Source organism: Mus caroli, unplaced genomic scaffold, assembly GCF_978045245.1.
Source record: "Mus caroli unplaced genomic scaffold, Mus_caroli_1 scaffold_11, whole genome shotgun sequence".
Taxonomy (NCBI): Eukaryota; Metazoa; Chordata; class Mammalia; order Rodentia; family Muridae; genus Mus; species Mus caroli.
This window is the reverse complement of record NW_028227266.1, coordinates 38223136-38242709: the sequence shown is the minus strand read 5'-3', so window position 1 is coordinate 38242709 and position 19574 is coordinate 38223136. Positions and strand designations below refer to the sequence as shown.

Here is a 19574-nt window from a genome sequence, read left to right as displayed (position 1 = left end):
CTTATGTAATCTGTGACTGTTTTAACAATGGTAAATGAACCCTTTCTATCTGGTCAAATGGGGCGATTTCCGGGGCAGCTATGACGTCGGGGAGAAGGGTTAATTTTATGTAATGAATCTACTGGGAAATGGGTAAGGAGTCAGAAGGAGGGCTGTCTCAGAAGTTGGACACTTCTACACTCCTGCCACGTTTCCAGTAAAAAGGAAACAGAGAACTTACTTGTGTGTGTGTGTGTGTGTAGACCATTAATCCACTTTCCTACTTCTAGGAGAGACCAGTGCCAAGCTGAAATATTAGTCTTCAGGTTCACCTTAAACTAGACCAATTAGTTTCTCAGGTACCCAGAACTCACTCAGTCTATTTCTCCCAGTGGCAGGGACTTCTAAACAAAGCACAGATTGTAGGAAAGGAGCTGTTTCACTGAGGACCCTTTGTGCGCAGTGGGTGAGTTTCAGGAGAATGTGGTCTCAGCTGACCTGGTTACCTTTCAGCAGCAGGAAAGTTGAGACCTGGAATGGAGGTGCAGGTATGTAAATGCCACGGCTGGGTTGCAGCTCCCTGCTCCTGCAACCGGAGTGCACATTCATGTAGACATCCCTGTGTGCAGGCATGCATGCCACGAGTCTTTATAAGATAGCCAAAGGATGCAGGCAAGCTGCTAGAGCCCAGCTCCAAGATGGGCGGAGGAGTGCTGGCTGCTGATGGGGCCTGTTGTATTGGTAAGAACAAATACCTTACAGCCAGCCACATTTTATTTGCAAGACTTTTTTTTTTCCTCCTGTTTTTTGTTTCATTTTGCTTTCAAGACATGGTTTCAAGGGAGCCAGTCTGACCTCAAAGTAATTGTATAACTTAGGATGACATTGAAATCTTGTTTCTCTTGCAGTTTCCAAGTGCTGGGATTAAAGGTCTGTGCCATATCTGACTTTCTTTATTTCTTCTTAAATGGATATTTATTTATTTGACGTGCTGGAGACCAAACCTAGGGCTTTTCACTTGGCAAGAAAACTCTCTCCCTCTGAGCTACATCCCTGCCTCTCAATGCTTTTTTGATGTTAGTTTTTTGAGATGTCACAATGGTGACAGTTGTGCCTGAACCTCATGAGGTCTGAGATTACAGGTATGTGTCATCATGCTAGGTGGTAACTGAGTATTTTATCATATATTTATATATTTATTTCCTCATTTTTTTCATTCATTCATTTATTTACTTGCTTACATAGTTACTTACATACTTGAGACAGTCTCATTGTGTAATGCTAGCTGGCCTGCCACTTGCTACATGTAGGTCAGTCTGGATTTGTGCTCACAGAGACATGCCTGCTTCTACCTCCCTAATGCCACCATAAAGTCATACCTCCATGTCTAACTGTAACTATAATGTACCTGGCTTTTCTCACCTTTTCATTTGTAAACATCTATTGTTTATAATATCTAGCTAAAATACTGTATGTAAAGTGCTAGGCGTTAGGTAGGTGATAAATAAACTCGGTACTTAGTAGGTGTTAAGTAAGTGGTAGGTTTGTTTGTTTTTGTTGGTGGTGGTGTTGTTTTTACTCTCATTTTACCTCCTAGTGAGACTTGATTCTTGAGTAGGGTTATACAGTTGTGCTCTACTGACCTGGAAGCAAAGGCACGGAAGGGTCTCATGAGGCCTCGCTGAGCTGAGGGTGATTGACAGTTGATAGCTGCTGGGGGAGGGAAAATTGCCCATGCTCCGGTGGGGGTCGCCCACCCTTGTTCCTGGGGCAGCACTAATTTGGACTCTGTGGGGTATACAATAACAACACTAACAGAGAGGCGCTGGCATGAAGTTGGGAGGGATTGGAGAAGGAGCGTTTGTGGAGGAGTGGGTGCTAGATATGATCCAAATACATTCTATGCATCTATGGAATTCTCAAAGAATAAATGAAAATATATGCCTAAGAAATCATCTGGATAAAAGATGTTGGCGGGCTTCGGAGAACTTGCAAATGCAAAGTCCAGACACTGGTGGGTGAACAGGCTAAGGAGTGACATCGCCCCTCAGACTTGTCAATAGTGAGACACACTCACAAATAAATGTAAGATATTTATGGACTTAAAATTATACATTCCGTAACAACACAGAATCCTTGTTAAGTTCTAAACTGTGCAGTGAGTCCTCTACATATTATCTTAACATAGCACTTTTTTTGTGGTTCTATCAAGCTGATACTGCTTTTGTTGTGGTGGTTGCTGTTGTTGTTTTGTTTGGTTTTTGTTTTTCCTAGCTTTTAGGAAAATGAAAGTTAAGGAGTGGCTTAACAGTGCTTGGGGTGTAGGCCGGAAGGCGCATCCACAAAGACTCTGGAGGGTGACGCTTCAGCTGAGTGCTCAGGGACAGCGTTCCTGGGGAAGGAACAGGATGCACACAAGCATGGAGGGGCGAGAGAGCTGGAGAAAACAGGGAGAGAGAGCTTGGGAACCACAGATACTTAAGTCTGCTGTCCTAGGAGGGGGCTTCTCCTAAGGCCAGAGAAGGTTATCTGAGCCGGTGGAGAGGCCTTTGATGCTGTGTGCAGAGCGCTCTGTATTCACAGGAAGCCTTGGAGGGATCTGGACAGATGGAAAGCCCTGTGTCTCCCTGGTCAACCTTACAGAGGCTTCCCGAGGCAGCCTCAGGTTGCTCAGGCTGGCCTTGAGCTTGCTTCATAGCCTAGAGTAACCCTGAGTGCCTGGATCTCTCTGCCTTACCCCTTTTAAATTACAGGCATTTATTAATGAAATTTCTGGAGGCTGGGAAGCCCAAAATTAATGCACTTGAAGAGTGCATGTTCAACGGAGCCTGCTTTTTCTTCTCTACCTTCCTTCATCTTCCTTCTTATTAAAGGTAGAAAAGAATTAGACAAGCAAAAAAAATGCCCATTGAGTTTAATTTGAGTTGTTTACAAAATGGTTAAGATTTTTGAGCCATGTATCAGTGGCTACACCACTGGGGAAATGTCTTCCCCTCCTCCAGCAACCATTAACTAGGTATAAATCCTCAGGGAAAGGCGGGGCCTTAGAGTCACTCACCCTTATGCATTTGTGTGCATGGGTACCGAAAGGTGTGCTCGTTGGGTCTGGAGATCAACCTTGTGTGTCCTTGTTGAGGTGAAGTCCGTCTATGAGACCGATTCTGGTGTTCGCTAACTGAGCAAGGCTGGCTGACTTCTTTCCAGCACTGAGATTACAAATGTGTCTGCCTGCTTGGACTTTTTTTTCTGGCTGCCAGAGACTGAACTCAGGCCCTTATGCTTCTGTGGTAAATACCTCATCAACTTAGCTGTCTCCAGGCCTTCTTAAAGAACAAACAACAACAATAGTGGTCTCACTATGTGAAGAGGCTGGCCTCTCACTTACAATTCTCCTGTCTCAGCTTCCCAAATGATGGGGTTGTAGGTGTGTGTGGCAAGATGTGTTGAGAAACAAACACTTGGGAATGCAGACAGATGGACTGGAAGCAGATAACACTTCACCTAGCCAGTCTCTTAAATATTTATTGAGGATATACTATATGCCATACACTCTAGGCATTGTCTACAGCCATGATCAAGTTAGCCACTTTGATGCTTGCTGTCCAGTGAGAGGAAATAGACACAGAACAAAGAAGCTGCCAAGTCGTAGGAAAGGCTCTGTAGAGAATGAAAGGGGGATAAAGCCAGCAAGGACAGAGGTAGACAGAGAAGAGTTACTGCCATAGCAACATTGAGATCATGGCCAGATGGTCTATTTCTGAATGGCGGTAGTGAGGACAGAAAAAGAGGAGCCAATTAAAAATGTGAGAAATAGAGCTGCTGGGAGTGACATCCAGGTTGGGAGGCTGTCCGGGATGAAGCTGAGGTTTTCTGGCTTGTGCAGCAGGAAAGGCGGCACAGTCTGGAGGCTAAGCGCCTCCTACGCTGTAATCACAGCTCTAGCACAGTGGTTCTGCACCTTCCTACTGCTGTGGCCCTTTAACACGTTCCTCATATCGTGGTGACCCCACCCATAAAGTTATTTTCATTGCTACTTCATAACTATAATTTTGCTACTGTTATGAGTAGCAATGTAAATATCTGATATGCAGGCTATCTGTCATGTGACCCCTTTGAAAGGGTCATTTGACCCTCAAGAGGGTCGTGATCCACAGGTTGAGAACCATTGCTCAAGCACATAGCTTGCAATATTGAGGGGAGTCATGAGGTATCTCTGTGCCTCCTTCTTCTCCTTTGTAAAATGCATGTAATAATCACACCTCATAGTCTTGTGCAAATAGAACCCATCGTATGGGTGATGACATATAATAAGGATATGCCCCGTCTATGGATAGTGTTTTGTATGTGCTTGTATCAAGTATTATTAATTTACTGTGTACGTTCAGAAGAATTTTAGGTGCAGCCATGATTAGTGAGTTTTGATTCCGGCATGCAGAGTGTGAACTGCTACTTGGTATAAGCCAATGGAGAGGCAGGAGAGGCAGGGGCTGTGAAGTTCAGATGGCAGAGCTTAAAATGTTCTCCTTTGGAGATTCAGGCTAACTTAGTGGAGAAGGACTTTACCCTAGTGCGCCGGAGGTCTCAGATCCCTTCCCTAGCACTACAAACACTTGAAGATCTGCTTTAGTCTCTGAAGGAACTGAATGTGCACATATGGGTGTGGGAGTAGGGAGGTCCTCGGAGCTGAGTTGAATCTCAGCCTGCTCTCCTGGGCTGTGTCCTTCTATTGAAGTGTAAAGAAGCCAGGTGTCTGGGAGACAAGGAGGAGAGACCCAAAGGGTAGGAAAAGAGACACTTCAGGGAGTGGTAAACATGGTGCATGCCAGTGGTCCAGGTGCAGTCATTGGTGATGGAGGAAGGAAGATATAACTTCCAGATGTCTTCTTCTGAATAGTGAGGAATGACATCATCCCTAAGGTGGGATGGGAACAGGCTAGGGGGTGGGTTTCATTTTACATTAGTTATTTATTGATTGATTGATTGAGTTAAACTTTTATATCACATCTCTCTGTGTCTCTGTCACTATCTGTCTTTTTGTCTCTGTCTGTCTCTCTGTCTCTGTCTGTCTGTCTCTGTGTGCATGTGTGGAAGGGAGAATGTATATCAGTGTGCACATGTAGTAGTCAGAGATCAACTTTCAGGAGTCGCTTCTTTCCTTCCATGTGGGTTTCAGGGATGCAACTGAGGTTTTCAGTCTTGAGTCAAGAACCTTTGCCTGCTGAAGGTCTAAAAATACCTATTTTGTGTGTGTGTGTGTGTGTGTGTGTGTGTGTGTGTGTGTGCGTGCCTGGACACGAATACCACAGCATGTGTGTGAGGCCAGGGAGCAATTTTGTGGAGTTTGTGCTCATTTCCATCTCTCTAGTTTGAACTTGGCTTCCAGGTTTGTTTAGGAAGAGCCTTCACTTCAGCCTGCTGAGCAATTTTGCTGACTCCCTAATTTAGTTTTTTTCTTTTTCTTTTTTCTTTTTCCTTCCTTCCTTCCTTCCTTTATTTATTTTTTGGTGTTTCAAGACAGGGTTTCTCTGTTTAGCTCTAGCTATCCTGGAACTCACTTTGTAGACCAGGCTGGCCTCAAACTCAGAAATCCGCCTGCCTCTGCCTTCCAAGGACTGGGATTAAAGGCGTGCACAACCACCGCCTGACTTTAGTATTTTCTTTTTTAAGTCATCCAGGCAGTGGTAGTGCATATCTTTAATCCCATAACTGTAAGGCAGAGGCAGGGAGATCTCTGTGTTCTCAGCCAGCGTAGTCTACAGAGAGAGAGAGAGTTCCAGGATAGCCAGGGAAAAACCCTGTTAAGGAAAACATCATCCATTGGCAGGCTGGAGAGAGAGTGCTTAATAGGCAGAGTCTGGCGAGGACTGGAGTTTGTATTCCTAGGATCCACATAGAAGCTCTGTGGGATGTAGCCTGTCTGTAGTCCCAGTGCTTCGTAGAGGAGGTGAAGTATCCTTTTGGACGGGCTAGCTAGCTGGACTAGTGGAGTAGTTTGCAGCTTCCGTGAGACCTTGCTTCAAGTAAAAAGAGCAAGGAAGACCCCTGAAATCAGCCTTCGCCTCCAGATGTGGGCATGTACATACATTCAGGCACCAGTATCAGTTTCTCGGCTGAGTTCTTTCCTTGGCTTCCCTCAATGATGGAGTCTAACCTGTAAGATATAACAAACCCTTTCCTCTCCAAGTTCCTTGGGTCAAGGTGATTGATCACAGTGACAGAAAGGAAACTCACATGGCCACCACATCCTGCTGGCAGAGGTGTCTTCAGTACCTCTGTTTCTGGCACAGAACTTGTCCTCCATGGCCGGTTTGTGCAGCACAAGAGCTCCACCTACCTGTCTAGCCACTGAATTCCCCATGGCCTTGCTTGACTCAGGTGATCTTTACCTTAAGGAAGGAGCCAAGCAGCAATCCCTCTGGGAGCAATGCCAGCTGCCCCTCCTTCCCCTCCAGCGCCAGCAGCTGATGTCACATGCAGGTACACCTCTATCCTCCCTGTCTGAGGACAGAAGGAGCAGAAGCTTGCCAAACATCCAGAGCACTGACAGATGTGGAAGAATGGGAGGGAGTTCAGCATGGAACTGTGGCTCAAACAGAAGGCAGGGGAGACTGTGATAGCGTAGAACACACAGACCCTCTCCCACTGGGCCCGTGTTCTGGACACGGACAGCCGAGGATGGAGATTGTGTGGGGAGGAGTTCACTGTCTACCGCTGGGGCAGCTGCAGAGGCAGTGCCTCCATGCTCCTCCAAAGTGAACCTGCAGCTCTCGAGGTCCTGGCTGCCATGTGGCCAGCCCTCCCCTGAGCCCGGCATGGTGCAGAATCTACGCCCTGAGACAGTCTCATGCAGCACAGCTGTCAAGAGGACCTGCTACTACCGTGTCTCCTGTCTGAGGAAGAAGCTGGCCTTTCTGAGAGCCAAGTAAGTGGTAGGGTCAGGTTAGAGTTGAGATGGCTTAGGTCTCTTCACAGAGGTGGGAATAGTTTAGTTCTTGGCTTCCATGACACCTCCCTGCTGAGTGACAAAGAGAGAGAGAGAGAGATGAGTGTTAGAGAGAGACAGATGTGTTGCAGGAGGCTGAAGGGGAAAGCTGAGGTGGACAGCTGATGAGGTTGGGACTGGGAGATAAAGTTTGTGCCTCACTGTGTCATTCGTAAAAGGTGACTTGGCTCCCTCTGCTCTTCATACGTAGCCAGCTAGATGGCAGCGTTTGTTTCTGCCATGGAACATCAGTCAGTAAAGAGTTTGGAGGGCCTAAGAGAAAGGTGCTGGGTTCCCAGTGCTTGGTCTCTGTGAGGGCTGAGAATTGGTTTTGACTGATAGAGGCTTTGGATGGAAGTGTGTCCAATTCGCATGGTCACCTATTGTGCCTCTTTGCTTGGGACTGGGTGTTGACACGGAGATGTGTGTATCATCCAGATATAGGACACTTGTCTTAAGGTAGGCCCCTCATCTGGCAGAGCTGTGCTGCAACAGCTCCTTGCAGACCACGCTGGACCTTGTCCTCTGTGACAAGCAGAGAGGAGGAAGTTGGCTGGGAGGAAGAGGTTCAAGTGCTGACCCAGAGTTGAGTACAAAGCCTTTGCAATGGCTCCCGGGGACATAGGGACTTGTGCAAGCCGTGGGGAGAGGGGGCACCTTTCTCCTTTGGCGTGGAAACAAAGGTTAGCGTTGGAGAAAGGAAAAATGGAACAAAAACGTGAGGAGAGAAAAGGAGAAAAAAGAAGGTAGTCAGAGGCTGGATGGATTTCAAAGTAGGTAGGGAGCAGAGATTGATTTTGACTTGATCTTGATGCTCTGTCTGTGTCTGTCTGTCTGTCTGTACTCTGCACCTCCCCCTACTACCCATGAGACACACATGGGAAGTGGAGACAGATGCTTGTCACCATATAGCCATTTACGGACAATTCCCTGCTCAGGGTTTCTCATGTTTGATGGATGTTGAGCTGGGCTGAGTCTCTTCTCAGCACAGGCTGTGCCATGCACACAGTAGGCCTTCAGCAGACAATGTCAGTGCTGGTGGCCAAAGAGAATTCTTCCTTTAGTGAATTTATCCCCCTCACTTTCTTCTCTGTTTGTTTGTGTGAGACAGGGTGTCGCTCTGCAGCCCAGGCTGATCTTTAATTCAATGTGATCCCCCTGCCTCAGCTTCCCAAGTGCTGGAATTAACAAGCGAATGCCACCACATCTGGTTTTACTTTCTATCTTGGCATTAAGCACTTACCTCAAGTCACAGTTGTGTGTGTTTGTTGCTTTAGTCATTCCCTCCTGCATTAGTTCTAGAGAGTGGAGATTGGTTCACAGATTTTAGTGTATTGTCAATGCTTAGTTCAGCCCTAGCACCTAATAGGTCCTGAAAATTTTCTATTGAGTCTGAACCAATGGATGACTAAGGCTTTTTCTTTTTCCTTTTCTTTTTCCTTTTCTTTTTCTTTTGCTTTATCTTTATCTTTTTCTTTTTTTTTTAAGTTGAGAGAAGGTTTTCTGCGGTAACTTGCAATGTCTTATGATCACGAGGTTCAGTGACATTATCCCATATAGAAGAGTGCTATTAATCTTTGGACTTCCCGTGATTATGGAAATGGTTTGATATGTGACTGCCTACTACCATGTGTCCCTCCTTCACCTGACCCACACACTTTGGGGGAGCACTTGGTCTTGTGGAAGACGGCACATGTGGACTGTGGATAACAGAGAGCATAATTTGAGCCGTGGAGGCATAGCAGAGAAGCTCGTGGCTGCCTCTGCCGCCCCTCTTAGTATTCCTGGCTTAGCGCTCTCCTCGCTGGCAGCTCTGGCTGGTTTTGTAGCTGTCAGCAGAACTGTCTGCAGGTGTAACCATCACCTGCACTGTGTTTCTCCTACTCCAGCACTTCTTCTCCGCCTGAGAAAGGGGGTTGTTAATTATAGCTCAGCAAAGTACCCTCTCTCTGCTGACACCATAATTGGGATCTAGCTTTGGACAACTGGCAGGGTGGATGGTAAGTTTCATTCCCCAGCTTTTCTACTTCCTGCTAGGAGAAGTCTCATCCTCCTACCAGTTACAATAAAGAAGGAGTGTAGGTGGGAAACAACTTGGACTCATGACAGAGACTCCAACATCAGGCTGGTCCTACTCTGCTTCCGTCTCCAAGGCTGAGATGGGGAATTGAAGGACAGACTCCTCTTCTCAGTTACTGATTTACAGTGGAAGCTCAGAGCAGCTCTCTGCAGCTTACCCCGTCTAAGCACTGCAGTTATTGTACTGGGAGTGGGGGTGGGGAGGTGGGGTGTGGGGGGGGGAGATCACATCAGCATGGTTGCAAAGCCATATTCGATATGTATTACCAATGCATGGTGGCTGTGCCCTTCTGTACTAAAATCTCAGTGTGTAGTTTGTATGGTGATGGAGAGATTTTAAGTACAAAATAAGAATATACTTACAGATCCAAGCTGTAACCCTTCCTGTACATGAGTGGGTTAGTGTCCACACCCTCAGGATAGCGAGTGTTCTGTTGTATCGCCAAGGCTGTCGTTCTTGGCCCTGTATGTGTCTGAGACTACTAAGAAGAGCTTGATCAATATGCAGGTCCCTAGGCTTCGACCTTAACTTCATGACTGCCTGCCCAGGCTCAGGAGTTTTCCAGTTAATACGTTTCACGACAGCTTCTGATGCGAGTTGTCATAGACCTCAAAGCATTAGAGGAACAGAACATATCCTCAGCCTCCAGTGACCCTGTTCTAAACATTAATTAACTTAATAGAACTATGCCTAACTAGCCTAGGCATACAGCGTCTGTTTTCTTAATATCTGCCTGGTACATAGCCCAGGAACCACTAACCATTTACAGCAAACAGGAAGATGGCGGGCTGGGGGTGTCCTAAAACCAATCATTTTATCTTATCTATTGCTAGCTTTCCAGGTGACTTGGTGTTTCTTTTTGCCTTATTCTCGGGACTGTGATCAATATGCAATGAGCTGCCCAGTTCCCACTCCTTCTCTGTCATTCCTCTTTAGCCTGAAGGCCAATGTCTTCCTTGGAGATGGAGAGAAACCCTTGTGACCCTGCTTTAGAGAGGTCAGGGGAGCTGGGGAAAGAGGTGGGAGGAGTGGAGGATGCTCCTGTGCACCTGGGCCCCACCCCCACAAGTGCTTAAACACCGAAGCTCTCTTGTGTCATCCTTTATGCGACAGTGATGGATGAGCCAGTACCTGGGATTCAAGCTCGAGTTTTGAAACTCTTAGGTCTGTTGGTTGACATTTGAAAATCTGTGACACAGGTGCTGAAGGTTCTGCAATGAAAGTGACTTTACTTGCTTAGTTCTGGGAGTCTGGTGACCTGGGGTTCCCCTTCCTGCCTCAGTGCAGGTATCCCTAATGTTTTCTATGGCTGCCTTCCCTCACACTGCACAGGGGATAAGTGCACTGACACATGGGGCTAGTTTCTAAGGCTGGGCCAGTTCCCTTTCTCCTACTGTGCTCCTTCCTACTACCTCTGTTCCTTCCTCATCTAAACTTCTTCCACTCTGAGCCCCCACTTCTCCAGAGAGCAGCTCACTTTTGCAAGTCTGATTTGAACCTGACCTGTGCAGGGGTGGTTCTCACGTCTCTGGCTTTTCCCAAGACAGCATCTCTCTGTCCCCAGCTCTCTAGTGCTCCATCTTATCCTCCCGTGGTCATTCCCACCCTGACTTTAGTCACTCGCTCTCCTTTTCCCTTCATGCTCAACCGGGTCCACGTTTCCGATTGCCTTGTAGATTAAGGTGTTTTTGGTTATTTGGGGGGGGGGGCGGGGTGGATTGTCTCATGTAGCCCAGGCTGGCTTCTGACTCACTATGTAGCTAAGGATGTCTTTTAACTTCTTATCCTTCTGCCTCCACTTCCACACTCCTGGCTGGCCTTGAACTCACACCATTCCATCTCGGCCTTCTGAGTGATGGGAATACAGACCGGTGCCGTGTGTGGCCTTCTGTTTGAGCCCAGGTCCAGCTTTCTCTTAGTGTCTAGCGTCATTGATGTTGCCCCGTAGCATCCTTGGTACACACTCTTTCTCCTAGTCTTATTCTATTGACTCTTTTGTTTGCTGCACTGCTTTCATGTCTCTGTTTAGCCTCATCAACAGCTCTGGGTTTCCCTGCTGCGTATCTGCCCCTACCGTGAATTCTGGGAGAGACTTGGAATGCACACCCTGGGGCGAGGGGTTGCTAGGCCAAGGGGAAGACTACCATTGAATAACAAGTGAACACAGACACAAACTCTGACTTAGTATTTTTGTGCCAGACACGAATCCAAGCCCTTTACAGTGTTTTCTGGCTTTACAAATGCTTTAGTTTTGTAACATCCCTGACTTATAGATAAGGAAATGGGGACACAGTCATGTTACACAGAGGTGAATGGTTGAGTTAGAATTTAAGTCTCAGCATTCCCTTATGCTCAGTGCTTTGCTGAAGGTTGATGGTTAACAAGCACGGGATGAGAAAGTCACTCATGCAGATATACACTTGCAAGGGAATGCCTGCTGCCCTTGCTCTCTTCCTGTTTGTCCTTCCAAAGAACCCATCTTTTATAACCAGAGAGTCTACTAGAGAGCTCTTAAGACTCCCCATTTTTTTTCAAGTTCCCTACAGTTCTGTGAGTCCTTCCCAGTCTCATTGCCTTCTTTTCAGTTTCCCATAGCACCCAGAAGCTAGAGAGAAGGGATTTGACCTTTTTAGAAAAGACATCTGATTGTAGATTTGTGATCTTGGTACAGAAATCAAAATGCAGCTGTATACTCTGAAAGCAGTGCAAACATGGCTGCCAAATGCCTGCTGCTCAGAACTACAACTCCCAGAATGCAGTGCTGGGAAAGTTTCTCTGACCAGGGTTTGAAACAACCACACTGGCTTCCTTGTAGTCCAACCTCCCAAGCAGCAGCAGCTGCTGCTGCCATGAAGGCTCTTATAGCAGAAGCAGGTGCAGTGTTCTGCCTCAGATCTGTGCTCAGGGAATTGGAGACTGGGCTTCTCACATCACCTTCCACTCTGCTGTCAAAACCTGACCTTCTCAAAGCCTTCTGGGTCTTTATCACTTCCTCTCCTTAACTTGGTGCTTAAGTGCAGTGATTAAGCAGAGAGTAATACCTAAGGTAGAGTGATTAGTTTGAATAATTGCCCTAGACAGAGAATATTGTAAAGCAGTGTTTCTCTCTTGCCCCTTCACTAACTTATTAGGCGAAGTGAAATGAGTTGGAGAACAGGGAGCCTCAGGTCTCTAGTTTCAAAAGCAAGCGTATAGGCTGGAGGGTTATTTCATAAGGGATCTCTCACGTCCTTTTTGCTAAGTAGAAGAGGTATGACTCCAGTGGCCCCTGCAGCAGCTGTTTCTACTCATTTAAATATCATTTTCTGGCCTGGCGGTGGTGGCGCATGCCTTAAATCCCAGCACTTGGGAGGCAGAGGCAGGCAGATTTCTAAGTTCGAGGCCAGCCAGGGCTACAAAGTGAGTTCTAGGACAGCCAGGGCTATACAGAGAACTCTATCTTGGAAAAAAAAACATATATGTGTGTGTGTGTAATTTTCTGCTTCTTTTATTTTTTTCTTCTCAGAATATTCTTTGTACTCTGAAATATATACCTCCCCGACCATTGCAGGTTGTCTGTTCTGTACCAAATTACATTCTGTCTGAGGCTGGGGGGTTCAAGGCCTGAACTGCCTTAGGCTTCTGTTGATGCTCTCTCAACACTGCTGACACAAGTTCACCTTCCAGGGATGTGTGCCAGGTCTTGGTTGTTTGATTTATTGAGTCAGAGCTTGCCAAGTAGCCCCAGTTAGCCTGGAACTCACTATGTAGATCAGCGAGGCTCAAAGTGTGTGCAGTTGCTCCTGCCTCTGCCTTGTGAGTACACAAGGGATTACAGGTGTATACCACCTTTCTTACCCGGTGATAGTTCCTTAAGAACTGAGTAGGTAGATGGATTGAGTCATCGGAGAGACGAGGCAGACTCCAGTTTTCAAGGAATTTGTCTCTGTGCGATTTTGATGAAATAGAACGTCCTCTTTGGTAGGCACCAGCTTTCTGCCTTCTGTCTGCACATTTGATTGTCAGCCCAGGCACAGAGAGAGGATTGAAGGCCACACGGTAGTCAGAGGGACCTTGGCAGGCTTCTGAGTAAAGAGGACAGTGTGATATCTGTGGAGTGGCACAGTCCCCATGCTCTTGGATCTTTAAAGGAGTCTAGTGGGAGTACCCTCATTGAGTAGGAGAAAGGTCTCTCCTCTTCCTCCCCGCTCTCCCCCAGAAGATTCAACCATGATCATAGAATGGGACTTATTAAAAAAAAATTCTGCAGAGTTACAGAAATAGATGTGATAGAACCTTTACCTGCTGAGTGAGCTATCTATCTATTGCCTCAGCCTCTTAAATATTGGGATTAAAGGCATGAATCAATCTCTTGGCATTAAATTAGGATTTGTTTTGTTGTTATTTGCAGGGTTATGTAGCTCAGGCTGGCCCCAAACTTGCTATGTAGCTGAGAATAACCTTCAAGTTTTGATCCTCTTGTCTCCAGCTCTTACGTGTTAGGGTTGTTGCATGTATTACCATGTCCCGTTCATGAGTTGCTAGGGATTGAACCCAGAGCTTTATGCATGGGAAGCAAGCACTCCGCCAACTAGAGCTCCATCCCCTGCCTCTCACTTGGTGTCAACTGATATTTCCTATTTTCTAAGTCTTCAGGAATTGGGAGGAGACCGAGGAGATACAGAGAAGTGGTGGGAAACTGGGAATAGATTTCTGGAGGAAGATATGCATCCAATCATATAAGATTGAGTTCAATTTTCAGTTTCTCACTGTGTGACCTTAGACAAGTCACTTCACAGCTACAGATCTCAGGTTAATCATCTCGGTGTCACGGATCATAGAGTATTCAAGGAGATGATGGGATTTGGAGACACAACTTAAATTATGGAGCCCTGTGAAAACGGAGAGTGGACAGTTTCATTGCTCTGGTCATTAAGCCAGACTCGTATACATGGATGCGTGCTGGGTATAGTGTCTGTGTGGTGATGTTTTGGGGAAGAAAATAAGATCATTTTCTCTTTAAAAAAAGTGGCAGTAATTCAAAATGTTAACAAAAGAGTTGTATCCTTTAAGGGCTATATCCACTGTGATTGAATCAAACAATCATGACCAAAGGCAGTGCTGAGATTGGATTCCAAGAGACTTGTGTGTGGAGTAAAGAGGACTTCACTGCTCATAGATTGCCTTGTTTTGTTACCTGGCTTACAGGCATGTTGTGTTACTGAGACTCCTGCAGGGGAGGGGACAGCAGAGAAGACATCAAGGGACCTGCAGGCCAGGATGCCATTGCAGGGATATGAACACTTGGAAGTGTCCCTTGATGGTGAGTCTGGGTCAGGAAGGTTTGTCACCTGAGCAGGCTGGGCTAAGCAAGGATCTTATAGGGTCAGATTTCCTCCAGGTTATAGACACCATCTTCCTGATTGTCCAGGTAATATGGGGAGGCATGACCACACCTTCAGGTAGAAGCAGCGGACCTGTCTGCAGCCAGCCATATTTGCCTTGTCTACTGATGTTTTTGGTGTATGTTGGTGCCATATGTTTTTGTGTTAGGCTATGAAGTTGGGCTTACACCGAGTAAGGTAATAAGAATGAAGAGAAATGAGGGAGGGGAAGGACAAATGGTCTGGGGGCTGGGTTTTGAGCAGGGTCTCAGGAAGAAGGGAGGAGTTTGGAATTGAAGACATTTCTCCAAAAATCATAGGGTTTTTTTTGTAATTGTATCTTAAAAATGACATTTATTTATTTGTGTGTGTGTGTGTGCTTGCCCACACATAGCACAGTGCTCATTGTCGAGGTCAGAAGACAACCTGCGGACGTCAGTTTGCTCCATCATGTGTGTCCCAGGGACTGAACCCAGTTCTTCAGGTTTAGCAACAAATGCCGTACTCACTGAGCCATCTCCCTGGCCCAATAACAGATTTCCTGGTAGATTTATGTAGTAGAAGCCTGAGTGGAAACGACTTCTAGAGGCTGACATGCTTGCACTGACCTGCTAATTTTTTTTCTTCTTCTGTGACTTAGATCCGTAAGTTGTAAAGTGGATCTGTAAGCTTCCATTTTTTTTGATCACTCTCTATGGGCTTAAAATGCTGGACACAAGGGAAGCCTTGTCCTTACAAGGCCAGGTGGGCCTCACTCATGGGGAGGAGATGACCACGGAGGAGGATATGAGGCATGCTTGAGGGCTTGGATCTGTTTTGCCACACCTCACTTTCTGTGGGGGAAGTACAGCTTACAGCTTCTGCAGAGTGTTCTCTTAGGAGTGTTGCTGTCTTCCATCGGTGCCCGCTCCGGCAGACAGGATGCTTACAGTGAATACCGGCATGGTGCGTTGAGTGCGCTTTTATTTTCTTTTTTCTTTTCTTTCTTAGCAGTGCGAGCGGTCTGCTCTGCTTTTCCGCGAGACCGAGAGTACTCTGGCCAGTTCCTTTCACTCAGTGGCCCGCTGACAGATAGAGGCTCTCCCAAGCTGCCTGCTTTAAGGGCCAGAGAGGAAGCTGTAGTTGCTGCAAGCTGAGCTGACTGTCCCTGCCAGGCAGAAAACCTAGAGTGATGAATGGGGCTGGATGAAGTCATCCTGCTCCGCCAATCAGGCTGCTCCAACGGAGCTAGGGGCCTTTGCGGATCCAGCTTGGCTGCCTGCTGCTCTCTCATGCACCTTTAGACAGAGGCTGTGAGTCTCTGGGAGTGGAGTTGGGGGTGTGGGAACGGCCCGCCCCTGGCTTCTGTGTAGGCCTCAGTCAGTCTGAATGTTATTGCAAGGTGAGTGGCTTTACGGGGGAGTCCCTTTCCCTTCGCCTTCTCCACTTTGCTGTGCCACTCAGCGCGGTGCCTCCAGCTCCTCCTCGCACAGAACCAACCCCTGCTTCCGAGTGCCTGCACCTTAACACCTGCCCCCTCCAACCCAAACCTTCGCCCTGCCTTGTGAGCCAGCACTGGTTCAGCACCTTCCAGCAGCCTCTGTCCACATGTGCGCCTTGTCCTCATCTCTGGGTACCTACCAGTGATGGGGCAGTGATGGGGCAAGGCCTCCATTCTGCATCCTTCTCCCCCAGCAGGGGGAGCCTGGGGAGACCCACACTGCCCTTCTGAGACCAAGTACGAGGGGAGGGGAGATGGACTGACTGGGCCTCATGGGTATTTGTGGGGACATTGACCGCCCGCTTCCCCAACTGGCTGGGAACCCCCGGATGTTTTCCTCCATTACCAACTGAGGAGGTACCAGGGGGCCCCTCTGGAGAGTGGAAGCAGTTCTCATTCTCCTGGCCTTCCTTCCAGAGGGGGTGGTGTCCTCTTTCTGGGTGGACATTTGTGACTCTGCCTTTTCTCCCTGGATGGTGCTCTGCTCCTCAGGCCAAGCCGGGGTCATGGATCCGGCCGACGTGGCGACGGCAAAGGTAGGATGGAAATGCTGCCGGCCGCACTGTGCGTAAGTGGTTTCGCTCTGCGAGTTCCGCCTTTGGTTCACTTTTTCTCCCCTCCTCTCCCTCAGCCCAGCACTCACTGTGTCAGGAGAAGGAAATGACCTCAGGAGATGGGAGGGTGTGTCTCGTGCTACTCAGCACACCGGCCACCTCTTATCCACATATCTGAGCCTGTGGCTGGAGGAGAATAGGAATGTGGTCACGCCTAGGGCATTTGCCTGGACTCACTTTCCATTTCTGTCTTTTTCTTTAGCTATTGCTCAGCTTTCTGTTTATCTTCATCCTAACTGCCTTTGGCTCCCCTGTTCTCTGTCTTCCTCCTCTGCCTCTTCCCGATTCTCCTGCTCCATGGGCTCATCCTAATGCTGTCTCTCAACTTCTGTGTTCTTTCCCTTGCTGCTGTGTATGGGCTAGGTAGGAGGTTATGGACTGGACAGCCTTAGGAATGGAGACAGCTCATCCTGCAGCAGACATTGGCCTTGGAGCTGGTGAGACCTTGGTGCCTGAGTGACAGGCGATGTCCCTCCCCGAACTCCTAGGAGCTCCAATGACTGGCTGGTCTGAGCCTCTGCAGGGTAAAGGTGGGATGCTGTACCTATGGCCTTGGACACACCAGAGGGCGCTGTTGAATACTGTTATTATTCTGGACGCTACTGGCAATTAGAATTTTGCTTTTCTGTGTATTTTTCCAAACAAGGAGCCTGAGCCGTTGGTAGTAGATGGGGCACTGGAGGAGGCAAGTCTCAACAGCTCCTCCCCAACCCCTGTCCTGTGTACAAGGAGACACCTGTAGTTTGGCCTTTACTGGGGGCCTTGCTGTTTGGCCAGATGGCCGAGTCTCCATTCTCACAGAGGTGGAAGACTCGAAGAGGCTCAGACTTCTGGAGCAGGTTGGGTTCCCTGTGATGTGAATGGAAGAGAGTGTGAGAAAGGTGGCCCAATCAGCCAGGGTGCTGCAAGCAGAACTGTCTGGGCAGGTTCTCTTGGAATCATCAACTTGAGTGATTCTTCCATTCCTCTGTGCTGTGTGATTGGAAGGAAGTTACTTAACCTCTCTGAGCTTTCACCTTTTAGCCTATATGAAGGTGAGAATGACATTTATCTGTGGTTTACATCAGATGAGATCTGACGCACACTTGAAGAAGAGCAAGGGAAAGAACTCAAATGAGAACAGATTACCCAGGACTGCTTCTCTGCCTTCGTACTTTCACGAATACTTAAATAACCAACAAATATATGGGATGTCCAGCAAGGTGCTGTGCATTGGCTGTTATAGGGGCAGGCATCTGTGCTGTGTTTGGATCCAAAAGTGTTTGCTGTATGCAGTGTGCTGTCTGGTTGGGATGCTGCTGTCCCTGACTTGTGTGATGCTGAGCCAGTGATCTAGCTCTTGAACCTGTAAGTGGTTTGTCATCCACCTTCCGGCTTTATGGCATGATGGTAGGGTAAAGTCTAGGCAAGGCGTGGCCTTGGGGGCACTGGGGAGTTCTGGAGTGAGTTTGGAGAGATATGGTCATGTTGTGTCTGTATTGGCATGTAGGGGTGGAAGCCTACACAGCCCTGTTCTCCTTAGGCCATTCTATACCTTAGTCTAGGTCTCAGGTCATCTCTGTTCACTGCTGTAGAACCAGAACTCCAGTTGGATCATTCCTGAGGTTAGCGTTTGCTCTCAGGTTCTGGACCACAAAGTTGCTGGAACTGAGAGTATTCAATCCGAGGACTTCTTTAACCCTCTCTGATCCAAGCTCTTTGAACAGTTATTTCAGGCATCTTCCATCTGGCTTGTGAATCACCAAGCCATGAATTGGCTTTATAGTCCAAGGCCCATGAACCTCCCGCACTCTTAGGCAGAACTTGACACAGTATAACCTATGTGGCTTTATGAAGATGTCACCTGTGGTTTCCATCAGTTCTGCAGAAAGCTTATAACTCTAAGCTGAGGAATCTTGAGCTGATTCAAGATGCTTTCATAAAGAGGTTGGTTGTATAGGCCAGGTAGAAAGCCCGAAGCCCAGATTCAAAGAGACTATGTTATGGCTGGATGCCCTGGACCCATGAGAATATAAAAAGCCCGCGAATAGCTGAGTAAAAATTCATATTGTGATTCACGGGTCTAAATACACGTAAATGCCCCCTCTTACCTTAGCCCGCCCTGCTTTATTTCTGAGTTACTGTTTTCACATATTCCCCCAGCCCTAACACACTGAACTACGTTGCTACAGAAAGAAATAGCCTTTTTTTTTTTGAGGAGGTGTGGTCAGTCCTGATGACAGCATCCTTATTTGATTCCATTCATTTCCTGGAGGAGGGCTTGGAGGCGTGGCTTCACTTCCGGGAGTCTGGATTCTGAGATTCTATTCTCACGACCCTGCCCGTTTTGTTTCTTCAAGGTTCCAGTTTAAGATTGAGGTATCTCAGGTTTTAATCTGTGAAGGTATATGAAGGATAGCTTGCATTCAGACAGTTTTTGATCTCTTGAGAACAGAGACTAGAAGCATTTTTGAATCCTTCGTTCAGTGGAGGTGTCGTAAATGCCATTGATGGGGCAGCAGAGCCAGGTATGGGGGTTCAGAGAAGAATAGCACATGCCATGTGGGCGGGCGCTCATCAGCTTTGGGGGAAGGCAGGTAAGAAACAGGTTATGGCAGCTCAAGATAATGACAGTCAGCTGAGCTTATTGGTGCACACTTTCAATCTCAGTACTTGGGGAAGCAGAGGCAGGTGGATCTCTGTGAATTTGAGGCTGGTCTGGTCTATACAGAGAATTCCAGAACAGTCAGACCTACATAATAGAGAAACCCTGTTGTAAAAGCTGAAACAACAGCAACAACAATAAACAAAACCAAAACCTAAACAAAGCAAAAAAACAAGGCAATGAGGGCCAGAAGAGAAATGACTATCCCTGGGGGAACACAGAAGTACTTTCTGATTTGGCGGGCTGGGAAGGAGGTGGTCAGGAAAATGAGACAGTGGGCAAGGGGAGAGCTGTGACTGGAGGTACACGATTCTGAGTTCAGATTCTAGCATGACCATCCTCTCTCTCTGTGAGCTTGAGTGAGTTACCTTGGCCTCTGCTGGTCTGTTTCTTTGTCAGTAAGGACATCCACACCACAGAGCTGCCTTGGAG

General features: G+C 47.4%; 1 protein-coding gene across 8 annotated transcripts in view; it reads left to right on the top strand.

Moving 5' to 3' along the window:
* The window catches only part of Gramd1b (GRAM domain containing 1B), a 180844-nt gene that overhangs the window by 67649 nt on the left and 93621 nt on the right, over positions 1–19574 (top strand). Inside the window, exon 1 of one of the 8 annotated variants that reach the window (XM_085844535.1) lies at positions 6484–6901. The exons of 6 other annotated variants lie outside the window; for them this stretch is intronic. In XM_085844535.1, coding sequence (XP_085700661.1) covers positions 6792–6901 — 110 coding nt within the window. In that variant the 5' untranslated portion in view covers positions 6484–6791. Of the gene's footprint in view, positions 1–6483; positions 6902–15710; positions 15786–19574 lie in introns of those variants that run through there. One more of the 8 variants, XM_085844542.1, reaches the window with a different exon arrangement.